A 25,611-nucleotide genomic window follows, 5' to 3' on the forward strand; every position below is an offset into this window, starting at 1 on the left:
GTTAGAGAGATGAACTGATGAAGCAGAGTTTTTTCATGGTCGGATGACATTTTTTTGACATGATTTTCCAGTGCCACATCCAGTGCACATGGATACCTGTGAGTAAAAAAAACACTCCAAGATAAACACCAGAAACAAAACACTATGAAATAACATTTTATGAGCTGTACTATACCATTAAGTTCAGAAGTGTCTATAAACATACCTGGATTCAAACTGTCGTACAGTAGATTGAATTCTTTGATTAAGAGCTGAAATCCTATCTGAGGGAAGCTCGGTGCTGCAGGAAACATACTCCTCAAGAAGCAGCCTGCACAAAACGCCAATTGTAGCAGAGTAAATATCTAATAATTCAGACTGTTATATGCATGCATAATGTCCAGGACAGAGAGATTCACTCATAAACCACACTTACTTGGCTGCAGTGCTCTCCAGGTTGCCAGACAGTGGAAGATCCTGAAACACTGCCTGTAATAGTCCAGTACTATCTGACAAACTTTCATTCTGCTGCTCATCTACAGGGACACAATAAATAAAGCAATTAATCATCCATTTGATAACAGCAATTCAGAAAACTGTGTACTGTGAGCTGATATTAGAGCACATTGTTTTCATTTGTCAATCATCTAGCCTATGAGGCGCATGTTTCTGTACGAGTTTGTAGCGTTCTGAACAAACCGAAAGTCTGGTAGCGTGTGGTCTTCAGCGGTTTAGTGTATGATGCTCAGTGTTTCACCATTACAATAATCATTATCCATTACTAGAAGGGCAAGTGTATGATGTTTAGCATTTTAAAATCTGTTCAGATCAGTCATGTGGTGTTTTCCAGCCTTTAGAAATAATTTTTGTTACACAGCTGAATCAATGGAGTGATGACGTATTCTGCTGTCGCACATGGATTCATTTGAGCTTTATGAAAGTTGCCTGGAAACAGTTCATAGCTGCAATCTCATTATAACGGTAACTGGGATAAAAAAAAATAAATGAATGCAGCATTTCACACGAGAGAAGATGAGAGACTTTTTGCCAATATACTCTTTTATACTAGTTGTCTGATATTACACAGCTCTTACCAAGAGCACTTTGGAGAGGGTTACATATATCCAAACCTGTAAATTCCTTATCCAAAGCAACGTGCAAATAAGGAACATCAGGAGCAATATATAAGATCCACCAACATTTACAGTACACAATGACGAGTTTATAAGTGGTTAATGAAAAGAAGCTACGTTATAATGTCAACATGAAAAGGAAATAACAACTGGCTTTTCTTCGCTATTGAAATAAACTCTTCAATGAGAAACAAATGTTGTAATTTTGTAATTTGCTAATTAGTGCATATATGTTCAGAGAACAGGTGGCACTGCAAGTTTATACAGAGCACAGATAGAAACCAACCATCCTGGGTCATCACAGAGTGTATGAGATGAGGCAGCAGATAACGCAGCAGGGGACTGATGTCATGAACTGTTGCTATACTCTGGAGAGTGGACACCAGGGAGGAGATAGCACACAGGTATCCAAATGCCCTTATGGGAAAAGACAAAAAAGATCAAGTATTTTAGATGCAGTGTGACAAAAAGTACTATACTAGACTTGAACACATCTTATACAATTATAAATTTAGTATAACATGGAGTAGGAAAATCACTAAAACTTACTTTGGACCAACAATTCCTTCTTTCTGGTTCTGCAGGAGGACGATTATGCAGCTCAAAGCCTCTCTGGATAACTGAGGCATTCGGCGTAGAGACTTGCACAACTGCACGGTCAGAGAGTCAACCAGCTGAGCCTCCATTACTACCTTCACTGCCATCTGACACACAATCATGTAAGTGGCAGCCACATAGTCTAAAAGGTTAGATTTCAGTCCCTGGTTATGGGAAAGAAAAAAGCAAAAATGTATTTAGGTTCTGTTGCATACATCCTTTCTTGGTCCTGGAAAAACATTCATATCAAATAATTGTTTTATGCACTTCCACTTGGTGCCAATATTCAGGTGTATATTTCAATATTTCAGCCAATTATAATTAAAATTACATACGTCAATTATATATATATATATATATATATATATATATATATATATATATATATATATATATAGTGTTGGGCGATATGGTAATTTTTCAGATCGTCATATCGTCAGCCTGTGAGAGCGACGATACACGATATTATCGTGGATGGGTGGAGCTAGAGAGAGACTCTTTGTCCTTGTCAAATCATAACTATTGAGTGTTTTAAACCGCGCAGGTGCGCGAGAGAGGCCTATGGAATCACCAATAATCGAAAAAATATACTTTCAAACAAACTGATAAACATAAAATATAAAAATACTGTATTTAAAACAGCTAGTTCATACATAGTCGGACGCAACTGTCATATCGCACGTCCGCATCTGCGCAGGTAAGTTATCAGTCTAAATGTTCTGCAAAATCAGTCAACGGTGAAAATCAATAGTAGATTTCATTTAGAGTCCAGCAGTTTAACACTACTATTGGGCATAAACGAACACGTTAAATATAAAGTATTTAAAACAGGTAAGTTCATATATTTGGAGTAAGTTGTGTTGAACTGCTGCATCAGTCATACAGCGCTCCAGACCGCGCGCCTCATGACGAGTCCGACGCACCGCCACAGAAACAAGAATGAGATGCATTCTAACATAACTGTAGCATTAAACTCAGTTAGTGAGGGCTCGTTTAAAATATTACACATATAAAGGCTGTTCAGATTACTTGTTAAAGTTCAATGAAATACCTTTTATCTGCAGACCATGTACGTCTGTTTGTGGATGGAGACTTTGTAACGGCCGAAACTATGTATTTTGCATGCATCATATTATAGTGCGGAGTGCATGAAAATAATAACTAGGCGGCAGATTGAATTTATTATCCATAGTGGTTCTCACGTACTCCTAAGTCATCACCACATAGTGCGTGTTATAAGTTAAGTGATCAGTCTTTAAGAGAAGGACTACGTGAGAACCACTATGGATGATAAATTCGCTCTGCCGCCTTAATTATTTTGTCTTTACTTTATTTGTGACGCCAAGAAAGAGTTAATCTGTCATGTATAAGAAGATCGCGTTGCAGTGTAGCAGCCATTAAATGTGTGGGACACCAACTCCTCGTTTTCTATCTCTTTCATTTCATGGATTTATGAGTTATCCGAGTCAAAGCGGACAATTTCAGTGACTACAGGCTCTAATCCTCCTGCGCTCGCGTGCGCTGTGTGTGTATGTGTGGGTGTGAAATGCGGTGCTGAAGTGAAATAACTGGGCAGTTTGATAGCCGAATTATAATAAGCAGCCTAATAAAAATAAAAATAATAGTTATTATTATTATAATCTAATACATTAATAGGAAAATGAGCCTAATATCGTCTTGATTATCGACAGAGAAATCTGCTTATGTCGATATCTCTGACGATCGTCGATACACAATACTATCGCCTATCGGCACAACCCTAATATATATATATACACATATATATATACACACACATACAGCATATATCTGCAGTACATCACTGCTAGATATAGATGCTGGAATTACTCTCTGACTAGGTTTACATGCACATCCCAAAATTAAATTAAATTTGTCAATATTCGATTAGTTTGATATATATTTATTTAAAAATGTAAACACAGCATACAATATTCTGATTCCCCAAATTCCAGTTTTCACCCCTGTGATTTTTTCTCTGTTTTAACTGTAAAATTGTTACATTAGAAATGGAGTAAAACTATCCTTTTGAACAGAATTATTAAAATATATTAATATGATATTAATATTAAAAAAGTTATTATTATTAACATTAACAAATGCCAACCCTTGCTATTTGGAGGTTAAGTCTGGCATTTTTGAATGTAGTAAGTGTAATCAAACTTTAAATTATCGCGAAAAAAGTAATAATAAAACTAATAAATAAGAATACTGTAAATCAGCATCTTCAATCTGCTGAGAAATAACAGTGGGAAAAGAAACATGCATTTATAGATTGGCATGCTTACAACAATAATATATACAAGAATATTTTGATGCCCTTAAACATCATATAAGGAATATTGCTGCAAACTGAACTGAAACGGAGAGATCTTAAATGTAAATGTAGTAATTTAATAATGATTAAATTAAACTTTATGAGTAATGAAAAATAATTATTAATATAATCCATTATTAACTTCTAAAACACACCCATATACACATATATTTATAAACTTAAACAAGCATTATGTCGCTGAATTAAAGTCTTACCAGTTGTACAAATGGAAGCAGTTTGGCAATAATAGAGTTTGTTATCTTCTCCACTGCATCAAGTGCAGAAACAATGGTGGATGCATAGAAAGAGAAAATCACACGCAGCTGCGGACAGTTCCCATCCCTGACGAATCCAGAGTATGCCTACAACATGATTCAGTAAAGCATTAAAGAATGCAGCATTACTGGACTGGCAGACTTCAACCTGCACAGAACCCAACCTGGGTGTTTTACCTTTACTGAATCTGTGACCATAGAACAAATGAAATCCATGAAGCCTAAATCCTTATAGCAGTGTGTGAGCAGAGTTCCTCGAGCCAGGGGAACTCCAGGTTTCTACAGATAAAGCACAGGGCAATTAGAAGGGTAAAAAATTAAGCTAAAGCTTTCTTTACATCGACTGCATATACGACAGAATCAGAAACTATTTGGTTTACCTGTAGTCCATGCAACCAGTGCCATTTGTGGGTTGGATCTTCAATATTTAAAAGCTGGATCACTCGTACAAACACTTTAGTCTCATGATATGGTAAAACACAAGCAATCAGGCTGTCCTGGTTGTACAGCTGAATGTGGAATCTGAAATCAAGTGCAATTTGCATCTGTGATGACTTTTTCCATGCTACAATATATAAAGGTGCATGATTTCCAAATGGAATTGCAAAAATTATGACCAAATCAGTGTTTTTGTGGAGGTCTACACACAAATGGATTACTTAAAGCTTGCTCTGCACATATCAACATCAAATAATTTAAACACATCACCTTTAAATTAACATACAGCACAGTTTTCTGTCTGAAAACGGACAAAGTGAGACTCACACAGACAATGTGAGACAACAGCAAATCTACTAAAGTTACCTGTGTATTAGCCATTCAATGCATTTCAGAGCAGGCTTGAGCAGAAAGTAAGGTGACAGTCGAGTCAGAAAGAGTGAGATGCTCTTGTCCAGTTTCTTGTTCACCTCTTTGCTCTGAACGCTGCGCTCTAAAGTCAAAGAGGCTTGACTAAACAGAGTCTCCTGAAACTCATTGAATGCTGGATCAATACCCATCAGCTCTTCAAGTCCCGTGCAGCCTGTTCAGAATGAACAATAACAGCAGACATTTAGATAAGATGAATATTACTACTCCTTGCAATAAATGATTATTTAAAGGTGAATGATTACAGTAAATAATTAGACTACCCTAAACCATGAGCATCTCAATATTATATATCCATCTACCCATCTATCTTTTTCTATATATTAGGGCTGTCACTTTTGAGAAAAATCTAATTCGAACGGATATCGAATATCATGCAATGTATTCGAATATCTACGTAACCCCCCCCACACATATAAAAAAAAACACCTTAGCCTAATGGAGATTCAATCACAAATGTATTAACAGTTAGTCATAAACAGGACTATCTGGATTTTTTTTTTTTTTTTTTACTTAATGTTTGAAACAGCAGGTAATCAACTTATAATATCAACTTATATGAAGTGCCACTATGCATATCCCACAACATTAGGCTAAAAGAAAAAAGAAAAAAAAATGATTCAGAACAGGCACAAACAATAACATGACAACTTAAACAGCAGCAGGAGTAAGGCATATAGCCTAGCCTAATTCATTTCTTAATATTGTTTGCAAGAAACAGCAGTCTATCAACTTGATCTGGATTAAGTGCGGCTCTCTTTTTATTTACAATGTTCCCCGCGGTGGAAAACACATGTTCGGAGCACATTGACAGAGCCCGTCTACGGATTAGACATTCTCTGGCACAGACGTGCCTGGCTAGGCTCCTAGCTTTTATTCGCGTGATTTGGTCATAGGCCTACGCTACAATACGTCTAGAGTGCCCTCTACTGGATAAGATGGCAACGAATAAAATAAAAAACAAACGGTCTAATCATAGACTGTAAAAAATGCGCTACACATGGTACTTTAAAAATCTGATATTTTATTTATAGTTTGATTACGGATATTTCACGTCATGTTCGAATGCATATTCGAATATCGAATAAAAAGTGACAGCTCTACTATATATCTATATATGTGTCTAATAAGGGTGTAACGGTACGTGTATTCGTACCGGACCATTTCGGTACAGGGCTTTCTGTACGGTGCACGTGTGTACCGAATGCAATATTTTGTGTGCGGAACATAGGTACATTTTCGTGTTTCCAAACGAACATATTAAGTGGCGGAAGTCTCCGCGTTCAGCGCAAATCCCGCCCTGCAGCTGATTCTAAGGTCGGTGACACACTGGCTGCCTGGCGTGAGCTTGGCGTTTCTGCTGCGTGTCAGTTGCGTGACGGTTTTCTGTGTCTTTACACACCAGAATCATGCCTGACGCAGCGCTGGCCCTCTGCTGCTACTGTAGGTGACAGAGGGAGTTCGCCGAGGCGCTGACAGACCAGGAGCTTGTCTTCACGACAATAATATCTATACTTCATGTTGAGCATAAATATAAAGCCTATTGATAAAGGACACCGTCAACAGTATTGACGGCAAAATAGACTATGTTTGACAGGTGCAATATGCCAGTGTGTCACCGGCCTAAGGTTTTCAAAAGGCATCACGCGAGTGTGAACATCACTACAACTAGGAAAAAACGATTGTAATTCAAACGCAGCTCTCGTCGGCATTTAAACAGACCCTTGCTCTTAATTCCGATCGGTCCAACGCAATAACGAAATCTGAGCAGGTCTAAAAACTGAAACTGTTGATGCTGCACTTTACACTTTTGAAAAGTTATATATATTTTTAAATATGAGCAGGCCTACAAGCTGGGATTGGTAATGCTGCACTTTAATCATAAGTTATTTATTTATATTTTATTACATGATATTGGTTTGAGACAGAGTATTTTATTTAGTGGAGAACTTTGCAGCAGTATTTTATTTCTTATTATATTTTTTAAAAAAGTGTAAACAAATTGTAAAAAAAAAAAAGTTTATATTAATAAACAACCTGCAGTTTAATGTTTGCATTTCTTTCCCTTACTGTACCGAAAATGAACCGAACCGAAACCAAGGTACGTATCGAACCGTGATTTTTGCGTACCGTTACACCCCTAGTGTCTATACACAGGTGCTGGTCATATAATTAGAATATCATCAAAAGTTGATTTCACTAATTCCATTCAAAAAGTTAAACTTGTGCATTATATTCATTCATCACACACAGACTGATATATTTCAAATGTTTATTTCTTTTAATTTTGATGATTATAACTGACAAAGGAAAATCCCAAATTCAGTATCTCAGAAAATTTGAATATTGTGAAAAGGTTCAATATTGAAGACACCTGGCCTGGTGCCACATTTTAATCAGCTAACTTACTCAAAACACCTGCAAAGGGCTTTATTGGTCTCTCAGTCTAGTTCTGTAGGCTACACAATCATGGGGAAGACTGCTGACTTGACAGTTGTCCAAAAGATGACCATTGACACCTTGCACAAGGAAGGCAAGACCCAAAAGGTCATTGCAAAAGAGGCTGGCTGTTCACAGAGCATTGTGTCCAAGCACATTAATAGAGAGGCGAAGGGAAGGAAAAGATGTGGTAAAAAAGGTTTACAAGCAATAGGCATAACACTGGAGAGGATTGTGAAACAAAACCCATTCAAAAATGTGGGGGAGATTCACAAAGAGTGGACTGCAGCTGGAGTCAGTGCTTCAAGAACCACTACACACAGATGTATGCAAGACATGGGTTTCAGCTGTCGCATTCCTTGTGTCAAGCCACTCTTGAAAAACAGACAGCGTCAGAAGCGTCTAAAGACAAAAAGGACTGGACTGCTGCTGAGTGGTCCAAAGTTATGTTCTCTGATTAAAGTAAATTTTGCATTTCCTTTGGAAATCAGGGTCCCAGAGTCTGGAGGAAGAGAGGAGAGGCACACAATCCACGTTGCTTGAGGTCCAGTGTAAAGTTTCCACAGTCAGTGATGGTTTTGGGTGCCATGTCATCTGCTGGTGTTAATTTACTGTGTATTCTGAGGTCCAAGGTCAACACAGCCATATACCAGGAAGTTTTAGAGCACTTCATGCTTCCTGATGCTGGCCAACTTTATGGAGATGCAGATTTCATTTTCCAGCAGGACTTGACACCTGCTCACAGTGCCAAAGCTACCAGTACCTGGTTTAAGGACCATGCTACCCCTGTTCTTAATTGGCCAGCAAACTTGCCTGACTTTAACCACATACAAAATCTATGGGGTATTGTGAAGAGGAAGATGCAATATGCCGGACCCAACAATGCAGAAAAGCTGAAGGCCACTATCAGAGTAACCTGGGCTCTCATAACACCTGAGCAGTGCCACAGACTGATCGACTCCATGCCTAGCCACATTGTTTCATTAATTCAGGCAAAAGGAGCCCCAACTAAGTATTGAGTGCTGTACATGCTCCTTTTCATGTTCATACTTTTCAGTTGGCCAAGATTTCTAAAAATCCTTTCTTTTATTGGTCTTAAGTAATATTCTAATTTTATGAGATACTGAATTTGGGTTTTCCTTAGTTGTCATTTATATTCATCAAAATTAAAAGAAATAAACATTTGAAATAAATCAGTCTGTGTGTAAAGAATGAATAGAATATACAAATGTAACTTTTTTTAAACGGAGTAAGTGAAATAAATCAACTTTTTAATGACATTCTAATTATATGACCATCATCTGTATATGTATCTATTCATCCATTAAAAAAAGTATTTGTTAAAGCATTTTAAACAATAAAACAAACCAACCAGCTACAAGGTGAATCACAAAGCTACAAACTTTTATTCAAAGCAAAATATTATTTGAAAATCAGACGAAGGCACAAGATTGTTTCTTCATATATTGCTTCATGGTAGTGAGCAGTCCCTGCAAGCTCTTTTAGCAATTTGCTTGCTGCGAATCTGATTGGTAGTTTTTCTGTACAGCATCATGGGTAATGTTTTTTTTTTCTTTCAACAACAAGAAAGAATCCAGCTGTTAAACATGAACATCTTAAAAATCAGTTGAATTAATGCAAACAGATGACTTCATCAAAAGCAAACACCATCAACCTCAGAACTCACAGTAGGTCTGTCTTTAAAAGTATGTGTTATTTTTTTTAAATCATATTTATTGTTATAAATCATAAATCAGAGAATGGACTTTTTTCTTCCCAACTCGTCACTCCATCAGAGATGTCTCGGTTACCATGGGAATAAAAATTGAGACAAAAGTGCTCAAAACAGAGCAACCATCCACTTCTATAAAGTATTGTGAATAACATAAATGAGCCACTCTGCCTAGATCCTAAAACTATTTACCGTAAATATTTGTATATTCAAGCAAGTAGTCCATGCACACGCCAAATAAAATACAGTATAAAATTAATCATAGTCCACCCAATTCACTGGTAGCATATTTGGTTATTAGAAAGCAAATAAAATTGCACAAAACAAGCCATTTATGGACTGGACATGACTTCTTTGGCATTTTCAATGTACTGATCTCCTCTTCTATCTAAATAACAGAGGAGTAGATGCTCTGCAGAAGTATATAAATGTCTCATATTCAGTAAAATCACATCAATGAGCATAGTATACAAGCTCAAAAGAGCAGTGTACACTGGAGGAAAAAGAAGGAAAAGCTCTAGCAGGACATGTGACTTACCCAAGGCATAGAAGGTGCTGCGGTCCATGCTGGCAGCATCTTTAGGGTCAAAGAGCACAGAGGCCACCACTCTCCGGCTGAGCAGATTAGAGTCATTCTGTGGCAGAGCCAGCCGCTTCAACTGATGTGCTAATGATGTCATCTACAGACATATGAGGATAATATAAGAATTTCAGTTTTCACACAAGTAACCATTGTGTGGTTTCAGGTCATTCTTCAAAGTGACATTTTACATAAAGAAGACTAGCTGAAAGATTGTTTGTTGTAATTGTTGCATTATAATAATATTTTCAAGACAATCATCAACCATATTTCACTTCTTCGAAAATGATTACTGAAAATAATTCATACGTTTTTGTTTTCGTTTTTAGTAACTTTCTTTAAATCAATGTGATTCTCATTAGATTTCATTACTAATACAACAATGAGTAACAACCTGTCTGAAAATATTTGACTTCTTTTAAGTGAAACATGACTTGACAGGCTTGATGAGGTGCACACGGTCTATACGTGGTGGACCACATTATGTTGATACTACAATATTTATGCTACCTTAGTACAGCAAAAAAAAGACAAATTTGGTTAAAATTATGCCTATACTGTTAAGCTATGTTATCGGAATTCTCTTGAATTGCCAAAACACCTTCTATGTAATGTTATACCATGTTATAGGCACCAACGACTAAAGTTCTTCGCATAAAGAATTCAAGTTTTGATCTCGTCTATACGTCTCTCATCCGTAAAAGAGTAAATATATTCCCATACCTTTGATCGAAGTTATCGCACCAGTTTCCACGTGTGTGAGTTTGCTAGCGTGATTTTCTTCTCTGTTTTGCTTTCGGTAACAGAGAAATCAATTGATGTTATACTGCCACCTAGTGCATCGGATGGTTTGTGCTAAATAGTATGCGAACAGGGAAGATTAACACCCACAAACAGTTACAGAGCATGTCATGCAAGCAAACCACATATATAATATCTTCTTTGTACAGAATTGTCGTTCATCTTTGAACTGCAATTACAAACAAAGAGCTTCATTATACTGAATAGTGTTTAAATATAAAGAGCCAAAAAAAAAAATAGATTGTCATAGGCTGTTACATTTGTTTTGCTATTATTTTGGAGTTGTGACAATCTGACCTATACCTGCCCAAGATAATCGACCAGAAGTTTAAACTGTCATCTTTAAAATAACACCAGTAGCCCGTCTCATCAGTGTTTCATAAAATGTGGTAAATGTTGTTGGCCCATCTTCTCATGCAGTCAATACCTAACCTGATCCTAAAAATACGTTCATGTAGTGCTGAGAGAGAGGTGAGGATTCAGTACACCAGGCAATCAGTTCATTTATAGTTCATTTATTTCCCCCCACTGTAGTGGAGAAATGTAGCAACTTGGAGCTGTAGAATTCAAGTTATTATTATTATTTTAAATAGGTATAGCTTACTTGGGCCGGGGGTCCACCTATAAAAATTTTGTCACAAAATTGGATCCAATCACTAATGGAGGACATGCTGTGGTGGAGTTTATTGCTTAAGATGCTCAGACACTGTGAGATGTAATGTATGGCCTAAAACCATCTGTCATCTTCTGTCTCTATCTGCAGGTATAAAAAGACTAAAAATAATAAAACCGAATTTGCAAATCCATCCTCTGTGCGAGCATAGTGTAATATAATATAATATATAACATAACATACTTATGTGCCTAAATTTTGTAGTCATTATTTTCATTATTTCCTTATTTATCAATAATTATTTATTTTATTCATGGGGGAAATGGTTGTAAAATGGGTCAGTAGTAACACTTCCAATTTCTCCAAACTGGGAAATGTTTCAAATCACCTGATTCCCTTCACTCATGCTTAGTTTAGTCGTTATTCCACATGTGAAGAAGAAGATCCCTGAAGCAGACACAGCAGACTATAGAGGGGGAAAACTCATTTTGATGTAGGCTAACTTAAAAAAAACAAAACTTTATTTACTTTTGTGATGACAATGCATGCTTTGTAGTTAAACTCATTAAAGTTAAATTATGTTTTCTGTGTATGGAGATTTTTTTTAATGCAAGCTGTTAGTGCTAATGTTTTGGTTGTTAGCTATAATGTGAGCTAGTTCATGGCTACAAGACTCTGGTTTAGTTGTAGCAACAAAACGTGGGATTAGTTTTAACCAGTGTTTGATAATTCCAAATGTACACTCACCTAAAGGATTATCAGGAACACCATACTAATGCTGTGTTTGACCCCCTTTCGCTTTCAGAACTGCCTTAATTCCACGTGGAATTGGTTCCACAAGGTTCTGAAAGCATTCTTTAAAAATGTTGGCCCATATTGAGAGGATAGCATCTTGCAGTTGATGGAGATTTGTGGGATGCACATCCAGGGCAAGAAGCTCCTGTTCCACCACATCCTAAAGATGCTCTATTGGGTTGAGATCTGGTGACTGTGGGGGGCATTTTAGTACAGTGAACTCATTGTCATGTTCAAGAAACCAATTTGAAATGATTCAAGCTTTGTGACATGGTGCATTATCCTGGTGGAAGTAGCCATCAGAGGATGAGTACATGGTGGTCATAAAGGGATGGACATGGTCAGAAACAATGCTCATGTAGGCCGTGCTATTTAAACGATGCCCAATTGGCACTAAGGGGCCTAAAGTGTGCCAAGAAAACATCCCCCACACCATTACACCACCACCACCAGCCTGCACAGTGGTAACAAGGCATGATGGATCCATGTTCTCATTCTGTTTACGCCAAATTCTGGCTCTACCATCTGAATGTCTCAATAGAAATCGAGACTCATCAGACCAGCCAACATTTTTCCAGTCTTTAACTGTCCAATTTTGGTGAGCTCGTGCAAATTGTAGCCTCTTTTTCCTATTTGTAGTGGAGATGAGTGGTACCCGGTGGGGTCTTCTGCTGTTGTAGCCCATCCGCCTCAAGGTTGTGCTTGTTGTGGCTTCACAAATGCTTTGCTGCATACCTCGGTTGTAACGAGTGGTTATTTCAGTCAAAGTTGCTCTTCTATCAGCTTGAATCAGTCGGCCCATTCTCCTCTGACCTCTAGCATCAACAAGGCATTTTCCCCCACAGGACTGCCACATACTGGATGTTTTTCCCTTCTCACACCATTCTTTGTAAACCCTAGAAATGGTTTTAAATCCCAGTAACTGAGCAGATTGCAAAATACTCAGACCGGCCCAACAACCAACAACCATGCCACGCTCAAAATTGCTTAAATCACCTTTCTTTCCCATTCTGACATTCAGTTTGGAGTTCAGGAGATTGTATTGACCAGGACCACACCCCTAAATGCATTGAAGCATCTGCCATATGATTGGTTGATTAGATAATTGCATTAATGAGAAATTGAACAGGTGTTCCTAAGAATCCTTTAGGTGAGTGTATATATATATATACATATACCGAACAGGACTGTAGAGAGACACCAAAAGACCACTAAACCTGCTGCCTTAACCTGACTGTACATGCTACTATATGGATCCATTCAGAATAACTAAACCACTGACCAGCGCATAATCTAAAACACCTTCAGCCGGCATTCATTATAAAACACTTGTGCTTTTTACCCAAATACACAATGAAAAAAATTATTTACTGCCATCTGGACGTGAGTCGTTATTCTCTCCACCATCTCTGATTAAATCCTCTGTGATTTCTCTGCATTAGCGCCATTTTTAACTTATTACTTATTACTAATGCATTCCCTCACTGGATCCTTAAACTTTCCAGAAGTTTACCAGTTTCAAATGACCTCTGGGTAGTGTGCTTTATACTGTCATTTCTAATCACCCAGACACTGACGCTTTGACTCAGTAACTAGATTAAAATAGACTAAAATAATGAAGTGCTTACCGACCCACTTCAAGCACTGTTTGTAACATCAATGAAACATTTTGCAACCTATACCCCAAGCAAATTTTAGTTGTATTAGTATGTTTTCTTTGAATTTTAGTATGGCTAAGTCTTGGAAGAGAAGACACACTGAGTGATGTCTCTCAGCATTTTGAATTATAACTGACAATAACAAGCATGCTCACACATTATATTGAAAAGTCAGTGTTGGATAAAAAAAAGAAAAAGAAAAAGAAAACCCAAATCAATTTCTTTTTCATAATCCTTATTACACAATGTCACATCTTGCCCCAGGGTATGAAACAACTAATCTGGACTATGTGGTGAAATGTAATGTTTCACTCCTAATGTTTGAAACGAAACTATGAATTTTCAGTTTGTGTTGCAAATATAATGTAATAGCAGAAACTTGTTTGTGTTACATTTTGAATGCACTGGCTTAGAAGAAAGATACGACACAGAAAAAAAACCCCCGTTCCAACCATCCCCGGACTCCCCTATAGTCCTTGACATAACAGAAGAAGAAAATATTTGATAAGAAAAATAAGATCAATAAGATCAGCTATGAGTGCTGTGCAGTCATTTGATGAACGTGTTTCAGATCATATTTCCACAGCTGGAATGCTGTATTAATCAATCAGAAACCAGGACTGATTTGATAATATTAAATAAAATTATATATATATATATATATATATATATATATATATATATATATATATATATATATATATATATAATAAAGCGCTTAGTGCACTTTATATAAATGCAATATATATATATATAGTGCACTAAGCGCTACTACTGACGTAAAAATGTTCAAAACTAATTTATTGCTTTGTTTCAGTGGAATATTTTATGGAGCCCTGCCCTGGTATGAGGGATCAAATGTGTGACCCCATAAAAATCAATGTGCTGAGAGGGTGTGAAATGAGACGCTCTCTATGACCCTGTATCTCTGCTGCAGCATCAGAGGGAAAATGCACAAATCTGCAGCGGACTAAATCAAGAGATCAAAACGATCCGGATTATAAACGCACAATCTGTCGTGAAAATCCAGGGCGCGTCGCTGTTCTAGTTTTTTTGTTTAGTCGTCCATCAATGCATGTGTGATTTTCACATTATTCAGCGTGTTTTTTCTTCTTCTCACACACGGGAAGATGGTGCGTTGCTTGTGCCATGCCGTTGACAGACACTCACGAATTCATGGGCATTAATTCACCGTTATCATATTCCAGGGCACATTATTGTTCACCAGCGACAGATTTGTCCTGACAGAAACGTCTGGGACAACGACTTAGAGATGCTGTTATCGCATCGCCTCGGGGAAGCCTAACAGACCATGATGAAGACCGAATCCTCATCCTCCTCCAAGCCAGCCAGCACCACCGCGCTCCGCAGCCCCTCTCCTCACCGCAACGCGTACGAGGCGGCGGGGATCCAGGCGCTGAAGCCGGCGAAAGATGTCTTAAATAACGGCGACGCTCAGGATGGCAAGCCGAAGCCCACCAGCCGCGGTCGCGCGTACGGCTCGAACGTGCACCGCATAAAAAACATGTTCATGCAGATGGGCGCATCCTCACCCACCGAGGCTGAAGACGCGCAAAAGGCAAACGGTGACGGCAAAGCGGTGCGTCTCACGCTCCCGCGGGCTGGCAGCCTGAACGAGAACGTGGATCACAGCGCGCTGCTCAAACTGGGATCTAGCGTCTCCGAGCGCGTCAACCGCTTCGATGGCAAAACGGACGCGTCGCCCAGGTATTCGAAGCTGCAGGAGACGAGGAAGATCTTCGAGCAGCAGCAGCAGGAGAAGCAGGCGGCTTCTAATCGCGTGCTGCTGAAGAAAGAGCGCGCCGCGGGCTTTCAGGATGCGTCGCGTTTGGATGTGGTCGCGCGTTTTAACGGCAGCACGGAGTCGTTGGATAGCCTGGACGCGATCGGTGGGACCGTCGAGGCCGTGTCGCCCACCGTCAGCCAGCTCAGTGCCGTTTTCGAGCGGGCCGCCGAGCTGCGGAACAACCTGCACCGGCTATCCAACACGCCCCCGCTTCCACTGCGCGGGGTCACCGGTCGGGTCGGTGCGCTCAACTCAAAAATCATCACCAAACGTGTACGCGCTTTTCCTTTAGGGGCAAACAAGGAGGATGGAGTAAACCAGCACCTGGATGAGCAAGATGGAAGGTGTAGCAGTCTCAATGGAGCGTCTGAGCTCCAGGACATTATCACTGCTGTGGATACACAGTCTTTGGATGAGAAAAAGACAGGGGAAAAGGATGACTCTAGTCCCAATGAATCTAAGACTCTAGATAAGTGTAAGCCAGGACAGGCCAATGCCACAGAGGCAAAAGGTACTCTTATTTCTGATGATGTCCGTCATTTGGAAAATGGGGGAGTGACTTCCAATGGAGAGGCCCTGGAGAGAGACACTACGGAGTCTGGCATCACCAGCACTGGAAGGAAGGGCGAGGATGGACATGCTCGTCCATCAGTGGGGGTCAGTAAGAAGGAGGATGATGATGGTACTCTGAAGGATGATTACTCTAAGGCTGATTTGGTGGATATCAGTGCCTACAGTGCAGTAGGAGAAGACTCTGGTGGTAGTCAGCTTGAGGATGAGGATGATGAAGATGATGTATATGAGCCACAGTCGAGCTGCTGTGAGATTGTTGGATTACCTGTGGAGGAGGATCTGCCCCCAAGCCGGAAAATTAAATTCAGCACTGCACCCATAAAGGTGAGTTTATACCTCTAAGGAATATTTCACCACAAATTAAAATTCTGTCATCATTCACTCACTCAAAACCTGTATGATGTTCTTTCTTCCTCGTAACACAAAATAAGTTATTTTTTCTGTACATTTCACCTGACTTGTCCATCTAGGGCTGTGTTTCTCAACCAGTGTGCATCTGCAAACCTCCATGGGGGCCTCAGGATAACTTTAAATGATTTAAATTAATAAATGACTATTTATAGATACAATAATTTAACTGTAATCATAATTAAAATGCTACAAGGTCAAGCTATAAACTTAAATCATGTTTCATTCTTATCTCTCAGTTACTGTTGTTTGTATTGAAGAACATAAGTTCATGAAATTCTGAAATCATCCAATGAATTATGGTTTTAATACTTCCAGTTTCTGTCAATAAAAAACAACTTTGTCATAATTACAGCATATCTATAATAATCCAAAATGTAGTGTTGGACAACCTGGGGCCTTTCAAGTCAAAAATGTTGAGAACCACTAATCTAAGCTTTATCAAGCTCCAGAAAGGACAAAAAATACTTTAATGATACATATCAGTTTCATAAAGGTATGATTGTGCGCTATATATAAAGTTCCCTTTCAATACTTCACTCGTACTGCGTCGAAGACGCATATGGGAAAAACTCCTTTTTTCTCCTGAACTGAAGCCTTATTCAATCACGCAGTGAAACTGCACGGCCATTGGATCGTGCAGTGTTATTAAAACAAACCAATGGCTTGGCAGTAGTGCTGCACGAACCTATGGCAGTGAAGCCAGCCAAAGCCCGCCAAAATGGGCGGAGAATCTGGCTATATATTGGTCGCTTCGCACAGGAATTCAGATTCAGCGACGACGTCACATCGCTTCGCTGATCTCCGCTGAACTGCTCGCCGTTGACACACCTCGCACTGGAACGCGACTGCCGGTCCCCGCTGCAGATTCATCGCTTCCCTGCGGCCATCCGGTGAGAGATTTAAAAGAGCAAATTTCTCTAAAAGAGCCTTTCTACGGCGTTGATGCAAATGCCGTCTCGTCATTGCAGCTCGTGCAGAGCCCCTCTGCACGCTGATGACAGGCACAGCGAGTGTGTCGCGTGCTTGGGGAAACCCCACGCTGACACTGTTCTCATTGCGAGAACATGAATATCGCCTCTCTGCGCTCGCAAAACGCTTTCTTTTCAGAGAGCGATCTCGCTCCTCGCGCCCTCCCGTTTTCTTCCTCCCGCGAGCCGGCGAGGAAAAAAAGGCGGGGCAGAGGATTAAAGCAGCAGGATGAAAAGGAGCTCACGCCTCGTTTTCTCCGCCCAGAGGGGATTCCCCAGTCCTCTTCGTACAGCCAGACCAGTGTCACTCTGCTGCTGCGAGTGATCTGGTTTTGTTTGGAGGGACTGAGGAGGAACTGCTAGAGGACAGCATGTCTCTAGCTGCTTCAGATGCTGAGGAGCTGTCGGGCTCGCCGGACCCCGCCCCCTCGATGTTATCTGAACCCAGCCGCTCGAAACTCGGGATGGACGCCGAGTTTATCCGCGTTCTCTCCAGGGCAGTGGATGAGCTGGGTCTGGAATGGTCTCCTCCAGAGGAACCAGCCCGTAGCCGTCTGGATGAATGGTTTCTGCCGGGGCGCCAGCAAGCCCCTCGTCAGCGAACCGCCCCGTTCTTCCCGGAGGTCCACGACGAGCTCACAAAATCGTGGCGCGCCCCCTACTCAGCGCGCTTGTGTACTTCATCTTCATCCGCCCTCACCTCAATTGACGGCGCTGAAGAAAGAGGATACGAGCGATTGCCGCCGCTGGACGAGTCTGTGGCCGTGCATCTCTGCCCGCCAGCAGCTATTGGATGGAAAGCCAAGGCCAACCATCCGTCCAAACCCTGCCGTACGACATCAGCGCTCGCCGGGCGTGCCTACTCATCGGCAGGGCAAGCAGCCGCGGCGCTCCACTCCATGGCAGTGCTGCAAGTCTTCCAGGCCAAACTTCTCGCCGCCACTGATGAGTCTGGCCCGGATGTCGCCACGCTCAGGGAGCTGAGAAGTGCAACAGACTTAGCACTACGTGCTACCAAGAGCACTGCCCAGGCCATTGGGCGCTCGATGGCTAACCTGGTCATCCTGGAGCGCCACTTGTGGCTTAACCTCACGGAGATCAGGGATGCTGACAGAGCCCAGTTCCTGGATGCACCGATCTCCCCCAGCGGCCTCTTTGGTCCGGCAATAGAGGGGTTTGCCGAACGCTTCACAGAGGTGCAGAAGTCGTCCCAGGCGATGCGACACTTCCTGCCAAAACGCGCTTCATCTGCTGCTGCCAGTCGCCCCAGACAGGTGCCGACTCGTCAGCCTCCCAAGCAAGCGCCCGCTGCTACCACTGCGGCCCAGCCTGTGAAACCCGAGCCTCGACACCGTTCTCGCTCGGCCACAAGGCGGTATCAGTTCCCTAAACGCATGGGACCCCGGCCCAAGACAGTGCTGAACCCTGCGCCGCCGCCGTCATCCTGATCTACAGGAAAGAAAGAGGAGGGGGCTAAGTCTCACCGCGGCTGGACCACCCCCCAAACTGCCCCGTGTGTTTTGCCATCCATCTCCAGGTGTCGACGAAGTTGTTCTTGCTGCAAACAATGGGCCCTTTTAGCGCCCAGACAGCAAAGCGCTGTTATAGTGCACAAAATTAAAAAAAAAAAAAAAAAAACACACTCCTTCGCAAAAAGAGCAGTTTTCCTCACATAACACTCACGAGTGCTATGTCCCCCCACGGCGGACATACACTCGAGTCAATACAACCCCTGTCCATTTGGGCCTTACAATGGCAAGCCATTCCCGGGGTATCAGATTGGGTCATGGGAATAATAAAACATGGCTATTCCCTTCAGTTCGCACGACGACCACCACGCTTTGACGGGGTGGTCACCACTTCGGTGCACAACAAGAATGCTCACGTTCTTCGTGCCGAAGTGGAAAATCTGCTGGTGAAGGGAGCTATAGAAATAGTTCCCCCAGCACACCGCGACTCAGGGTTTTACAGCCGTTACTTCCTAGTTCCCAAGAGGGATGGCGGGCTGCGCCCCATCCTTGATTTAAGACATCTGAACCGTGCCCTCATGAGACGGCGTTTCAGAATGATCACGTTGAAACAAATCCTCTCACAAATACGCTCAGGGGATTGGTTCTTTTCGCTGGATCTGAAAGACGCTTACTTTCACATCCAGATAGCCTCCCATCACAGGCCGTTCTTGAGATTTGCCTTCGAGGGCGTGGCTTACCAATACAAGGTCCTCCCCTTTGGGCAGTCTCTGGCGCCTCGCACGTTTACAAAGCGCATGGATGCGGCTCTCTCCCCTCTCAGGCAGAAGGGAATCTTCATTCTCAATTACCTTGACGACTGGCTAGTTCTAGCTCAGTCAGAGGGGGAGGCATTGGGTTACAGAACTTTTCTCCTCAGCCATCTGGAATGCCTGGGGCTCAGGGTGAATTTTGCCAAGAGTTCGCTGTCCCCCAGCCAACAGATATCGTTTCTGGTAACAGTGTTAGACTCAGTGACGATGAGGGCAACAATGGTGAAGGAGCGCGCCGCGGCTCTACAGCGACTTGTGGCCTCTTTCAAAATAGGTGCTTCTCGACCCCTTTAGACTTTCCACCGACTTTCGCCGGTGCTGGAGCCGGTGTCAAGGACGCCTGAATATCAAAGTGAGTCAGGACTGCATTTCGGCCCTGACCCCTTGGAGGAACATGCAATGGATAGAACGGGGTGCTCCACTTGGTAGGGTTTGCAGAAGGAAAGTGATCTCCACAGACGCGTTCAAAAGGGTTGGGGCGCGTTGTGCGAAGGGAAACCCGCTTTCGGCCAATGGTCGAAAGAGGAGAGCAGGCTTCACATCAACTGCCACGACCTGTCAAAAATGCTGATTGCGGCCCCATGGCCCGTTCCCCTGAGACGGGACCTCCTTTCCCAGGCGGACGGAACGATTTGGCATCCACACCGAGAGAGGTGATCTCTGCACCTTTGGTCGCTCGGCGGGAGCCCGCGGGACTCCCTGAGCATGTGCTAGACACAATTTCACAGGCTAGAGCTCCGTCTACATGACGCCTCTATGCCTCCAAATGGTCTGTGTTCTCCACATGGTGCTCAGACCATGATGAAAACCCGACCTCCTGTGACGTATCAGTGATACTGTCATTTTTGCAAGAGCTCTTGGAGAAGGGTCGATCCCCCTCCACGCTCAAGGTCTACGTAACAACTATAGCGGCGTCACACGCCCTTATAGCAGGCCAGTCGGTGGGCAGAAACGACTTAGTCGTCCGATTTATGAGAGGTGCCAGAAGGCTTCATCCGCCTTCATCCCTCCCACTGTCCCTTCATGGGACCTGCCCACGGTACTGAGAGCCCTAAGGGGGCCCCCTTTGAACCGCTACAGTCCATAGGCCTTAAGGCCCTGTCGCTAAAGACCGCTCTGTTGTTGGCACTAGCGTCTGTTAAGCGTGTGGGCGATTTGCAAGCACTCTCGATAAGCCCTAATTGCCTAGAATTTGGGCCTAACGACTCGAAGGTCGTCCTGAAAACGAGGCATGGCTATGTGCCAAAGGTGCTCTCCACACCTTTTAGAGCCCAAGTGGTCACTCTCTCTGCATTACAAAACACAGAGGATGATCCAGGGCTGAATCTGCTTTGCCCAGTGAGGGCTCTAAAAGTCTACCTAGAGCGTTCTGCGCCAATAAGGCGATCAGAGCAGCTCTTCATATGCTCTTCAACCGCACCAGAGGGTTAACGGTCTCAAAGCAAAGGCTTTCAAAGTGGATTGTTGATGCAATCCAGCTAGCCTACTCTTCTCTGGGCCTGCAAAGCCCAATTGGAGTAAGAGGCCATTCGACGAGAGCAGTGTCTTCATCCTGGGCATGGTCTAGTGGTGTGACCATCGCAGAAATTTGTGCGGCGACTGGTTGGAACTCGCTGTCCACATTTGCTAGATTTTATAATCTAGACTCCCGGCGCTTCATGCTAGGGTACTTTCTGTGTGAAGGTCACCTTTCTGTTCCTCAATTGCATGCTCTTGGCCATTCTTTGCCCAAGACTCAAACTCTACTCGTATGCACTCGGTCCCCTTGGTACTGAGGTGATACAAACACGGGATGATCAGGCTAGGCCAGACGTAACCTCAGTGAGCTTATTCTGCTCCTAGTTGCTATTGTCATATCTTGGTTTCGCAGATCAAGTATGATTGAGTTGGTCGTCCCCCCTTCTTAGCATGGCGTGATTGAACTGGGTTCCCATATGCGTCTTCGACGCAGTACGAGTGAAGTATTGAAAGGGAACGTACTCGGTTACTAACGTAACCTTGGTTCCCTGAAATACGGGAACGAGTACTGCGTTCCTTGCCATGCTAAAAAGGGCTGCACAACTCAGTCGTCGCTTCAGTCGAAGTAACCTGAATTCCTGTGGCGAAGCGGCCAATATATAGCCAGATTCTCCGCCCATTTTGGCGGGCTTTGGCAGGCTTCGCTGCCATAGGTTCGTGCAGCACCACTGCCAAGCCATTGGTTTGTTTTAATAACACTGCACGATCAAATGGCCGTGCTGTTTCACTGCGTGATTGAATAAGGCTTCAGTTCAGGAGAAAAAAGGAGTTTTTCCCATATGCGTCTTCGACGCAGTACTCGTTCCCGTATTTCAGGGAACCGAGGTTACGTTAGTAACCATGTACGTTTTATGGAGTCATATGATAGCTTTATATGAATAAAAAACTAAAACTGAAATGATATACTGAAGATCTTCTGCTGTAGTTTTGCATCATTGACACCAAACACCACTGGATTTCACAAGTCTCACAATCAAACATGAAATTATGATGAACAAGATTTGAGAGTTATGATGGAGGGTATGATTTTCAATGTGTGCATATTTCATGTATTAGAAATTAGGAATATTAAACAAAATTAGGACACTAACCATGTTTTTCAGGTAGGAGGATATTTATTTTGCATTAAAATAATTTGATTACTCTGTTTTTAAATGTTACGGAGCCCCGCACATGACATGAAGGAAAAAAATAGTAGGCTAAATTGTGTGTACGATTTACTAATTCGTTCCCTCAATGTACTAAAACGTGCACACGATTACTATTGAGTTCCCTCAATTTACTATTTCGTTCACTCGATTTATAAATAGTGCTCATGATTTACTATTTTGTTCACTCGATTTATAAATAGTGCACATGATTTACTAATTCGTTCCCTCGATTTGCTAAATTGTGCACATGATTTAGCAAATCGAGGGAACACAATAGTAATCGTGTGCACGTTTTAGTACATTGAGGGAACGAATTAGTAAATCGTGCGCACTTTTTATTTATTTTTTCTTGCATTTCATGTGCGGGGCTCCTTAAGATGTACTGTGCTTTGTGTTCTTATTTTTATGCCTTGTATGTTTGGCTTTTGTTTTATTTTTAATGTTCATTAAAATGAATGAGAGGGGTCGGGTCCACTTAAAATGGTCGCCCGGGACTGGCATATTGGGATGAGTGAATGAATTAACTTCATGCATCATATCATTCATTTGCTGGTTCCTTATTTATTGGTTCCTGTAAAAGCCTCAGTCACAGTTACCATTGGTATGCTTTTAGAGGCTGCAGTCTGGCACAGACTGAATGAGCTGAATAGAATATAACATAATCCAGACTGTCAGTTGGTTTGTCTTGGCATCTTTTCCTTCCCAAGCTCTTCCTCTCTTTGATTAGGTGTGACATTTATCCAGGACAAATGCTGACCTGACATCAGTGGATGAGGTAACAAACATACCTCAGACAATGTGTCTGATAAGCTGGATGTAGCTATTTCTGCTCTGTAGATCTGTGTAGACATGAACCGAACCAACATTTACCAACAGATCCCTTCAGGACACCATGTCCAATAAAATTGTCTCTAGAAAGAAAATGTCCCTCCCTTTAAACTGGAAATACAATCTGAAACATTGACACAAACACAAATGTTTTTCTTTAAATCATGACAAAAGATTATTAAAACAATGATTTCAATACTAATTTGAAGTAAAACTTTTAATTGGACTTAAAAAACTATAAAAAGCTACACTTTTTAAAAGTGTACTTAAGTGTGTTGAGAAACGGTCATGAAAGTGTACTCTTTAAGTGCCATTTTATTTCTTTATTATTGTCATCAAATTAAGAATTATTTTAAATATACATTTAAGATTTGAAGTACAATTCAAGAGCACATTCAAGATTTACATTTTCAAGATTTACATATATTACCATGTATGTTCACATCTGGCATTAACATCTATTTCAGAGAGCCGATCTGATCACAAGTGGCGAGTGCTTATTAGATAAGCACATTATGTAAAAATGTGGTCCAGGATATTTGTGATTTAATATTTCTGATTACATTTGGAGGTAGACAAAAACCAATGTGATCACATTGCATAAGGAATTTAAAAAACACTATATATGTCCTGATACATCCCGACTCACCCATCAATCAACCATTTAGATAAAATGGGTTAAAAGTCAAAAAAGGTTTTAACGTAAATGTAAAGCTGCATTTCTGAAAAATCATGCAAATACCCACTTCAGAAATCTTTTTTAATTATATATAATCATTAATGTATTAGCATTAAAGGGTTAGTTCACTGAAAAATGATGTCATTAATAACTCACCCTCATGTCGTTCCAAACCCGTAAGACCTCCGTTCATCTTCGGAACACAGTTTAAGATATTTTAGATTTAGTCCGAGAGCTCTCAGTCCCTCCATTGAAACTGTGTGTACGGTATACTGTCCATGTCCAGAAAGGTAAGAAAAACATTATCAAAGTAGTCCATGTGACATCAGAGGGTCAGTTAGAATATTTTGAAGCATCGAAAATACATTTTTGGTCCAAAAATAGCAAAAACTACGACTTTATTCAGCATTGTCTTCTCTTCCGTGTCTGTTGTGAGCGAGTTCAAAACACATCAGTTTGTGATATCCGGTTCGGGAACGAATCACTCGATGTAACCGGATCTTCTTGAACCAGTTCACCAAATCGAACTGAATCGTTTTAAACGGTTCGCGTCTCCAATACGCATTAATCCACAAATGACTTAAGCTGTTAACTTTTTTAATGTGGCTGACACTCCCTTTGAGTTAAAACAAACCAATATCCCGGAGTAATTCATGTACTCAAACAATACACTGACTGAACTGCTGTGAAGAGAGAACAGAAGATGAACACCGAGCCGAGCCAGATAATGAACAAAAGATTGACTCTTTCACGAGTCAAGAACTGGTTGCATCAGTTTTCGGATCACCAGTAGTTCTCTGGGGTTAGCAGGGCCCCGGTGCAGGTTGTACCAGTGGGCCCTGTTTGAAAGTGTTTAATTTGTATGTTCGTTCTGTTTATTTGTTTGTGCTATTTACACAGTGTTTAAGTTTTTTCAAGTTTGTAAGTGTCCAGGTACAGAAACCGAATAATTAAGTGTAAAATAGCACTGTAAAAATTAAACATACAATCAAACCAACATTTATTCAGACACCTTCAACATTTCTCACATTATCAGTTTATTTGCTATAGTTTAGAAAATGGTAATAAAATATGACAAGAACTCAAGAGTTAAACTGTCAGAACAAATTCATCTTGATAATATCAGATAACTTTGATAGAAAGATATGTAATGGATTACAATCAAACAAAACTTCAGACAACAGTCAATACTTTGTTGGCCATTTACCAATCAATGATTAATTGTGTTCAGTCTGTGGTGTGAAAAGGTTGCATTAGCAATTCCGCAAAGGAGAGCTCAGTTCAGTGTTACTGTCTGTGAGACGCGGCTCTCTCTCTCGTGCGCACCGAGCACAGCACGAGTAACCAGCTGCTCAGTTCAGCTTTTCCCTGTCTTGTGTTTGAATGCTTTAAATGCTTTAATGTCTTTTGAATGGTTAAATTGACAAGTGGCAAGGGTTAATAACACGTGAAAATTATACGCTTTCATGACGACACGCAGCAGCATTCTGTCAACTGTCCTGAGCGTCTTTTTTAGACTGACCTCAGCCAGACGGTTGAGATCGACTAGTAAAGGTGGGATATTTTTTCCTATTGAAAGCGCGATCTGACA

The 25,611-nt window shown here is 41.3% G+C and overlaps 2 protein-coding genes across 2 annotated transcripts in view; one reads left to right on the top strand and one right to left on the bottom strand.

Annotated features, from left to right (window-relative positions):
- The window catches only part of heatr1 (HEAT repeat containing 1), a 35,962-nt gene extending 25,193 nt beyond the window's left edge, over positions 1 to 10,769 (bottom strand). The window contains exons 1-11 of the mRNA XM_059530586.1: positions 10,661 to 10,769; positions 9,896 to 10,037; positions 5,124 to 5,340; positions 4,700 to 4,841; positions 4,497 to 4,598; positions 4,260 to 4,406; positions 1,662 to 1,873; positions 1,399 to 1,529; positions 416 to 515; positions 206 to 310; positions 1 to 96 (exon numbers count right to left, since the gene is read on the bottom strand). The exon at positions 1 to 96 is cut by the window's left edge and continues 22 nt beyond it. Coding sequence (XP_059386569.1) covers positions 1 to 96; positions 206 to 310; positions 416 to 515; positions 1,399 to 1,529; positions 1,662 to 1,873; positions 4,260 to 4,406; positions 4,497 to 4,598; positions 4,700 to 4,841; positions 5,124 to 5,340; positions 9,896 to 10,037 — 1,394 coding nt within the window. The 5' untranslated portion in view covers positions 10,661 to 10,769. The remainder of the gene's footprint in view (positions 97 to 205; positions 311 to 415; positions 516 to 1,398; positions 1,530 to 1,661; positions 1,874 to 4,259; positions 4,407 to 4,496; positions 4,599 to 4,699; positions 4,842 to 5,123; positions 5,341 to 9,895; positions 10,038 to 10,660) is intronic.
- Positions 10,770 to 14,730: 3,961 nt separating this feature from the next.
- LOC132121308 (neurabin-2-like) overlaps positions 14,731 to 25,611 on the top strand; it is a 37,894-nt gene continuing 27,013 nt past the window's right edge. Inside the window, exon 1 of the mRNA XM_059530590.1 lies at positions 14,731 to 16,508. Within this exon, the coding sequence (XP_059386573.1) occupies positions 15,117 to 16,508 (1,392 nt within the window). The 5' untranslated portion in view covers positions 14,731 to 15,116. The remainder of the gene's footprint in view (positions 16,509 to 25,611) is intronic.

This window comes from Carassius carassius, chromosome 39, assembly GCF_963082965.1.
Source record: "Carassius carassius chromosome 39, fCarCar2.1, whole genome shotgun sequence".
NCBI classification, from domain to species: Eukaryota; Metazoa; Chordata; class Actinopteri; order Cypriniformes; family Cyprinidae; genus Carassius; species Carassius carassius.